The sequence below is a fragment of the Amphibalanus amphitrite genome, unplaced genomic scaffold, assembly GCF_019059575.1.
Source record: "Amphibalanus amphitrite isolate SeventyFive unplaced genomic scaffold, NRLGWU_Aamphi_draft 002679F_arrow, whole genome shotgun sequence".
NCBI classification, from domain to species: domain Eukaryota; kingdom Metazoa; phylum Arthropoda; class Thecostraca; order Balanomorpha; family Balanidae; genus Amphibalanus; species Amphibalanus amphitrite.
The window spans coordinates 1-9091 of record NW_024884074.1 but is presented as its reverse complement, the minus strand read 5'-3'; the positions used below and the strand labels follow the sequence as shown (position 1 = coordinate 9091).

General features: G+C 50.3%; 1 protein-coding gene across 1 annotated transcript; it reads right to left on the bottom strand.

Moving 5' to 3' along the window:
* Positions 1-3166: 3166 nt before the first annotated feature.
* On the bottom strand, positions 3167-9091 carry LOC122377259 (PHD finger protein 7-like). The gene is made up of 10 exons (XM_043357218.1): positions 8979-9091; positions 8504-8605; positions 7788-7912; positions 7249-7408; positions 6932-7044; positions 6422-6541; positions 5819-5993; positions 5321-5473; positions 4883-5065; positions 3167-4566 (listed from the first exon to the last, which is right to left on the bottom strand). Exons 1-10 carry the CDS (start codon positions 8979-8981, stop codon positions 4294-4296), a joined length of 1407 nt encoding a protein of 468 aa, XP_043213153.1. The 5' UTR covers positions 8982-9091; the 3' UTR covers positions 3167-4293.

Here is a 9091-nt window from a genome sequence, read left to right as displayed (position 1 = left end):
CGCTTTTGCGAGGCTTATATCTCAGCAACCACTTGACCGATTTACATGCGGTAATTTTTGTAGGGTAGCTTCATTCCTTCTACCAAGTATTGGACTATTCCCGATGCATGTGGGTGACCCCTTATGCACGTGCCACGTGCAAAACGAAGAGGTGTCAGTTTTGTAATTGTTGCAATATCTCGGTAACTACTTGGCCGATTGCGCTGAAAGTAGGTATGTAGGTAGGCACCCACTAGGCACTGCATATCCATGTGCCAGAGTTGGGGTGCTGCTGCACGTGCGCACGTGCAGGGGTCGTTTCCAGATCTCGAGAACGGCTGGACCGATGGCGCTCAAATTTGGTACACAGTTAGGGACCAGTTAGTAGGGTGCCGTGTACAAGTCAGTTGGGACCCATTTTGCACGTGCGCACGTGCAGGGTGCCGCTCCCAGATCTCGAGAACGGCTGGGCCGATTGTGCTCAAATTTGGCACATCGCTAGAAACCGGTCAGTAGGGTGCCGTGCACAAGTCAGTTGGAGGTACCCCCTCGAAATTTCGCACGTGCAAGACTCACCCCCTCGCTCGCTCCGTTAGTCGCCCCAAAAGGCGCTATACTGGTAGGTATCCTTAACAAAGCACGTTTACATTTCAAAGTGTCGGGACATTTCTATGCCAAGCCAAACTTTGTAATGCATACTAAGTAACATTGAACTAAGTAAAGTAACGGACAACCTATCGCTTTATATGTAAAGCCGTATAAAAAATCTCCAAAATATTTTTCAGTGAGCACGGATCAAGTGATCTATCAATGGGCGGGAGAACAATGTCTACCTTTGGATTGTGGAATGATAAGCAGCATTACTCCATACGTCGACGCCTATTTGAATACTTACTCGACTGGGTCAACGTGCAGGTCACATAGCTGTGGTCAACTCGTTCCCGGTAATCCAGCTGATTTCGACCTACTCGCGATTACACCCAGTTGAGCTCAACTCCTTCCCTCCATGTTTATTACACCCAAGCTTGACTCACTCTGGGCCACCTCGGATGAGTTTGACTCACTCCCAGCTCTATCATCCGAGTTGCGCTCACTCCACGTCAACTCGCGCTGAGTTTTAACCCAATCCCTGGGCCACCTCAGACGTCTTAGACCTACTCCCTGAACGGACCCGGTGCCCGGGGCCGAACCGCAGTCCAGTGAGCGCTAAGGCCCGGTCAGTTCCGACCCAGATAGCTCGCCGCCGCCCCCGGCACCGTGTTTACGAGCGTTACAAAGTGGGCGGCAGCGGCGGCTGTCCGCGGGCGGGCCTCGTCGAACGATGTCTTTGGTACCGATGGCAGGGAGAGTTTCCGTTAGGGCGTACGGTGGCTTTCTGGCTTTTCGCGTCGTTTTATTTTTCAGAATGAAGGGTGGGCGTTAATATATTGACATAAGATGGCAGCGAGGTGGTCATAATTTCAAGGTCATAAACGTTACGTGATAAGTGGCGCAGTCGATACATCTGACATGTGAATATCGAACAGCTCATACATTGTCGGTGTCATCAAGGTCACGTGTGTTACAATTACGTCTTGTCATTGAATTCAGAAAACGACTAATAGTCCGAACCGGAGTCTCTTCTCCCAGCGCCAGTAAGGACAGTGGGTATTTCAGGGAGCAAAATAACTGTCGAGAAAAAAAAAACTAAAATACGGGATAGACGTCGATAGAGGAAGGGTAAGCCGAAGCAGAAGACTGGATGCCTGCGTTCAGTGATGCCAGCTTCGCAATTCGCAGTGGATGACTTAACATGTAAAGCCTCATCCTAGCATGCCTGCATACCCATTTCCCTCGAGTCGCGCCCCATTCCTCATAAGGTACGCGGTATGACAACATCCGACATTCTCAGTGGCTCGTAGGCGCACCCGTCAGGCTCTCAACTACCATGCCCCGTAGGTAAGCTGCGCCGCCCCTTCCCTTTTGTGTGGACGGCAGACCGACTGAGACCCTCCCCTCTCCACTGTCAATTGTCAGCGGTGACGTAATGAATGCTGTCTCACGCGCCACTACAATGAGTCTTACCGCTGCCCCTGGAGGGGGGGGGGGACAGGCGAGGGTGCAGGGAAATGCCGGTGGCTTGTCGACCTGCCGGCCAGCCATTGACACGGCCTGCCTGCTATCACATGAGGAATGGACGCCTCTCCCAAACTCCCAAATGCGAAGGTCAATAATGTAATGTTGTGAACAAAGGACTGGGCAAGGGAAATAGCTCAAGTACGAGCATAACAAAAAGAAAAGAAAATGGTGAAAAGTCGCATGGGACACATGACAAAGCAGACAACAAGCACAACAGCTCATCGGCCTTTGGTACAAAAACTGTCTTTGGCTCATGCCTGAGCCAGACACAGCCTCTCAGTGAACATGCTGTAAAAGAAGAGACAGCGCCACCTCGTGACGAAATTCCGAACTACCATTCTCCGGCCGTGGGAGACAGGATGATCACATTTTTGGCGAAATATCACCGCTCCTTCGGGTCTACCTGAGCACAGGGCTGCGACGCCAGTGAAACAGTCTCTCCAAGCGACATTGGATTCAATTCTGACAAGTCACCAGCCGATCTGCGCCAGCTATTATCCTACCGGCATTGTCATCGAGTCCCATTGTACAGAGCGGCAGCCAATGGCCAGTGCCATTATTACGGTGCAAGATAAATTAGCTAGCCGGACGGCCGGCGTTCGAACACAATGGAACGCTGCCAGCCACCCACGACGAGCACTGGCGAGGGTGTCTTGGCGAGCGGACCGGGCACGTGATGAGCCGTTCGTTATTTTTGCGTTCTTCGCGCAGATCTGGGGAAGCTATGAACTTACATGTGGGCTCCTACAGGGGAGCCATTTCTTTGTTTTGATCTAGGTCTTGTGCATTGTTAGTTATTTGCCACGGTTGGAGAGCCACTGGACTTGTGCAAGTGCAGGAACCGTTTTACCTCTCAAGAACGTCTGGACCCTTTGCACTCAAATGTTGGGGCCAGCCATGAGCGCGCGCAAGGAGTCACTTCTGCACTTCAGGAACAGCTCGATCGCGCTAAAATTAAATAATAAATTTGGCGGCCTTGCATTCTAATAGCAGTACCAATAACAACGCGAGGTAAATGTGCCCCTTATCCTTCCCTTGGAGTTAAATCAGCCAAAAAGTTGAACATACGTATTGAAGAAATGTTCAGCATTTCAGTGTATTTGTACAAAATGCCAGGAATGTTTCACAAGTTTTTGTACACCATGACGTCCGCCTTTACAAAACCATGCTAAAACACCGGTAAAACTTACGAAATACGTAACGAGCGTTGCAGCATGGCGCAATTTCTCGAACCTTAACATCATCGGTAAACATTCGCGACATCGTAACCACAAACAGAACGCAGACGTTGTCTCTATGTTCAAACTACGGCAGGAACGCAACTAATGCTGGGACATGGAGTTCATCTTTACTTCCAGAGTTCATGATCTCACACCCACTATTTACCAGTACTTTCAAGCACATATAGGAAACATGATATTGGAAAATAGCCAATCCTAAATGAACTAATGAGGAGAGATCTGGGAACCTATATACAATTACAACAGTTCTAGACAAAATAAAGGAGTAGTGACTTTGTTCACTATGAATACAGAATTTGTTTGGTAGAGCTTCCCTCGATTGTAAGCGTTCAGGCTTAATCCAGGTTGTAGAGCGATTGTATGCCTTTCGTTGATCGTCCATTCAGTCTGACACAAAGGTATTTTAAAATCAGACCGTATAGGTTTTTTTTAACTGCCTGCAGCCACTCAACAGCACTCGCACCCAAATAGTCCATAGCTATAAGCCGAGGCACACAATTTTGCCATTTAGAAACTTGCCAATTATTCCTCATTCACAAATGCAACATTCGACTCTACTGGAAGCAGCCGATTCCGAGAAATATTTCGAAATCCTCACTATTACAATTTGACATTGGGTCGTCTGATTGGGTTTTAAAAGTAACTAGATTTCAGAGGCAATCCGAGCAAGGCAAATCATTGTACAATCCACATGTAACTTAACTTATCTAAAGACGAGCTTTACACACCGACAAATTCATCAAGAGCACATCACCCCGCACAAAACTGCCTGCAGACTGCCAGCAGCGTAATCAAAACTAGCCCCCGATCGGAAACTTCAACTATGTAGTCGCCAGCGAACCAGATACAAACGTAGTCGCCAGCGAACCAGACGAAAACAAGTTCCCTCCACAGAGAAGGCACGGCAGCCGGTGACACGTCATCAGTCCCCGGGGCGGCGTCCAGTCAACGTCACTTACTTGTCGGCAGATATCTCAAACCTCCAGGCGTTGGACCTCGTCCTGCGCTGATGTGTGTAGGCCCACTGCATCATACCAGCTAGGACAAGGTCGTCATTTGTTTTCCTTTTCGCGGGTCTGCCCGTCCGCCTCTTGGGTTTCAGCTGAGCGGAGACGGCCGGTGGCGGCTGGGGCGTCACAGCAGGGGCCCTCTTCCCGGGACTCGCTGGTAAGGTAGCGATGGATCCCTTCGGGGCTCTGCCGACTCGCGAGCCTTTGCCACCACGAGCCTGTCGATTGGACAACACGGTATAAGCAGTGCGCAGGATACTCAGTTGGACCTCATGTTTACGATATCACCTTACGACATCATGTTTACACCCCGCCCACTAAACACACTTCCTGTTCAACTATTCGGAGTTCAGACCATCGGATTCCAACTGCTCTGCTTCAGTTAGGTCATTACAAAGCACGCCCATGATTAATGTTTGAAGTTTGAACAACGATGAGCACCTGCATCAGAAGCTGCAAGACCTCAAGGAACCCCGGAAGCCACCGGGGTGACTCAATACTAGTCACAGCTCGTACGGTACACCTTCGACTCACCTTCCGTTTGCCAGAATTGGCGACTGTAGCGCGCCCGCCGTGCAGAGCAGCCTGCTCGGCCTGCCCTCTGTCGGCCAGCGACAGAACCACGCGCGCTCCCAGCTGCCACTCGGCGTGCTGCAGTCGCACAGACGGAATCACGTGGTTCGGGTTCTTGGGGTGCTGAACCGCCCTGGTACGGATCTGCGGGAACAGGGAGGGAAAGACGAGGAATGTTAATAATATCGTCGATGCTAATAAAACAAGAAGAATCGGGATTATATCAAACGCTATGCGAGGTACTTAGCACGTACTGTAAGTATTGTTCGGATCAATGATAAATTACGCGAGATCCGATGCCATACAAGACGGATTCGTGCGGCACACAAGACTTCCACCCAGCCTTCTATCAAATAATCACCCGAGCCCGCCCACCACTGAAGAGCCCCGCCCACTGACCGTCACACTGCGCGTCACACGGCTCCAGGTGAACCTCAGAAGCTGCCGCGGGTCGTCCACCATGGTCATGGCTCGCTGCCAGTCCGGCGCTCCGCCCTCCGGCGCCAGGACGGACGCCATGCTCAGAGTGGTGGCCGGCCGCTGCTGGCTCGACTGCGGGAAAACGGGACGGCGTACTTATGTCAGGACGGTGGTGTCGCAGTGAGTAAAGCTATTATCACACCAGAAAGACCAGATCATTTCAATTATCCAGCCATCGATCCATCCAACGATTATGATACGAGTTCTTAGGCCTGACAGATAGATAGCTGAGTCTTATTACCCACTACCCAGTGATCATCAACAACAAAAATAAGAGAACTAACCGTTCCCGACCCATGAACGTCCTCCAAGTGATCAGTCCCCCTTTCCTCCCCCTTTTCTCACAAGCAGTCTCATCCCTCCCCTTACCTCCCTCGGCAGCCTCTCATCCCACCCTTTCCTCTCGCTCCCTCTCACCAGTAGCTGCCTCAGCGTGGGCCGGCGTGGGGCAGCAGCCGTGCCCGCCCCGCGCCGGTTAGTGAAGGCATTCTCACAGTCTGGACAAAACCAGGGCAGCCGGGACGGCGAGCCGGCGCACAGTCGGTGAGAGCCGAACGAGGCGCACGAGTGACACAGCAGCTGGCCCCAGTCACTGCGGGTGGGGTGAGAACCGGTGGTGAGACGAGGTGAGAGGGGTGGGTACTGGGTAGTGAGTTCTCTCTACCCACACCAGTGGGTAGAGAGAACAGTGAGCAGTGAGCGCACCAGCCGGGAATAGGTGAGCGATCCGCTTGTGACTTTGGCGGAGGGAAGTTGGGGCACTATTCTTATCCATTGTAGACTTTTGAATGAATGAGCAAATGAATTAAATGAATTCCGAGAATGAATGAACGCAATGGGGAATGAAACAAACGGACGAATGACTTAATGGAATGGAATGAATGCGTGCACGAACGAAATGAATGAATCTTGAAGCTACATATATAAGTACCCTAACAAAAATTATTTATACAAATACACTCAAGGTAGAGCATCCTTTCCCAAATTCTCCCCGCCCGAGTTCGCACGTTTGCCGCCCACCTGTGGTCCTTGACCATGTGCTGTCGGCCGAGGCTGCAGAGGCAGTAGCGCTGGTCGCAGCCAGAGTGGTGTTCCAGCAGCTCCGAGAAGGCGTTCGGCTCCGTCTCCCAGCTGGCGTCCCTGTGACGGTGGAGCGGGCGTGAGGCCGGCGGCGGCAGGGGGCGGAGTCACAGTGGCCATGACAGTCAGGGAGTACAGGCTGACAAGTGACAGGGGAGGTCAGACTGACAGCGACAGAAGACACGGCCTGAATGAGGATGGAGGCACAGCTTAAACAGTGAAAAAAAAATGTTGATAGCAGATAAGAAAGCTAATAGAAAACACGTAAGATCAGCAGCTGAGGCACACACAGAAGTGTGACAAATGGCTGATAGGGATGTTAAGCCTGACACTCAGACCACCGCTATTTAGCGATAGGTAGGACTCACTAAACACGTAGCTGCCACAATATTTCATTGCTCCCACGACAACAGAAACGAGAGCAAGCATCAACAAACACCAACCGATTACCTTTGAGGAACGAAGACGCCAAATTTCTTCACGTGTCTCAGGAAGCCGGAACGATTGTTCTTGTCACGACAAATCGGGCAAGTGAAAAAATAGCCCGAACTGAGAGCCATTTGCTGAAACACACGGACAAAGTCAACAACAGTTTCGCATAACAATCTCGTCCTCAGCACAAGCGAGTAATTGCTGAATTGACGCAATCCGAGGATGAGGAATAATCGGAGCCATTTTAGAGTGTTACTGAGGACCCATTGTCGGTTACGAACAAAAATAAAATACAATAAACTGCTTGTCACCTGTCTGTCGTAGTACTGTCTCACCTGCAGGCAGAGTTTGTGGAAGTTGTGTCCGCAGCAGGGGGTGCAGAGCACCTGCAGTCCATCCGGCCGGCCGGCGGGACACAGACAGATCCCACACGACTCGTCCCGAACCCGTTCGGGGTCCACCTGCTGGCTGGGACGGTGCTCGGAGCAGTGCACGCTGCCGGGCGGCACATGCCGCGGTCAGAGACGGCGGAGAGATGAGATGATAAAGGCGTAGTGCGAAAAAAACGAGCGTAACGCGTTTGAAAATAGCGTGAAACGATGCATGTGAACCAACAGTCAATTACTCAGCTGTTGACGAAAACATCTTCAACTGTGATAACCAACCCTTGCAGACAGAAGCACTCATATTTTTTTAAACCCTCGTTACTCATCAGTTTCGAATTCGATCTTCAATTTCAGTGTCAAACTGCTTTTGAGATGCTATTACGTCATCGCAAAAATAAATGTTTCAAGAAAATATATGTGCAACAAAATGTAAAAAGCACGCCGATCGCCACACAATAGGACGGCCGAAAACGTTCGGCTGCACTCACTTGAAGCTGCCGAAGAAGCTGAGCAGGGCACCGGCAAACACGGCGCAGGGGATGTGGAACTTTTTGGTGCAGTCGGCGTGACTGCAGGTGGCGTGCGCCCCACCGCGTCGGCAGTAGTGACACTTCTGCAGACACCGGGCGGCCGTAGATCAGTCAGTCCGCGGGGAATGGAATACTTCCAGCAGTAACAGAGCAATAATGGTTAAAAAAACGGTGGCAATAAATGAGTAAGGTTGGTGGCAGGCAGTTCTGGCCAGTGAAAAGAGAAGGCTGTGATGGTGCCAGTTAACTTGTGGAAGAGCTGCCAGGGAGGGATGAAAATATTTTAATCCATATGTTGCCTCCATATGGAGGTAATAACAGTCAACAAGTGGAGGTGGAGGTCAGTGACAGGATTGAGATGTTGGAGGAGTGTGGCGACTGTCACTGTGTGGATAATCAGTTGGTGACAAGTCACACTAGTGCTGGTCAAAGAGAAAGGAACAGACACTGTGCCTAGCATTCATAGCTCCACAAAATCCAGGTACATCCCATAGCAATCCATTCCACTCTCCACAGGCTAAATGAACTTCATAGATTGGTACAAGATTGAAGTTCAGGCTCACTACAAGTGATGCAATTGAGAGCTTAGCAGACAGTTGAGTTCAGCTCAAATAGGAATGCTGCCCCAACGTGTTGCCCCTGATTGAGAATTTCATTCAGTACCTAGCACTCACCCTTGGTGCACATTTCTTAACTTGTTCACGAATGTCAGCTAGCTTGAATCCTTGAAGTCCTTCACTATCTTTGCCTTTCTGTGGAAGCTCTCTGGAAAATAGCTGTAAGGAGCAGCATATCAATAAATATCAGAAAACACTCATAAATGTTTTTTTTGTTAAACACACCTATGTACCTATAGTGAATGCAATCATATAAATATCCTAGTTTCATCTGCTTCTGATCTACTAATTACATAGGTAGGTACTCAGCTTCATTCTTCAAAATTAACCAAGTACCCAGTTTCACCAATTACCCAGCATTCATAAGCAACAGCCCAGCACAGATAATAAGTAGCAATGACAATGTCCATGCATAACAATTACCTAGCTGCTACCCCCCCCCCCCCCCCCCCCCATTACCATCATCATGGAGTATAGGTAGTCGGCCCCTATCATTAGTGGCCAGGGATCATGTCACTTCCCAGTTTCTCACCATGCAGTATGGTGACAGCGCACACCACGCTTCTGCAACAAGTCCCCCAAGAGAAGTGGGGCATCACACGGGCTTTTGCAGAGGATGCACACCATGTTAAATTTTTGGTGCAT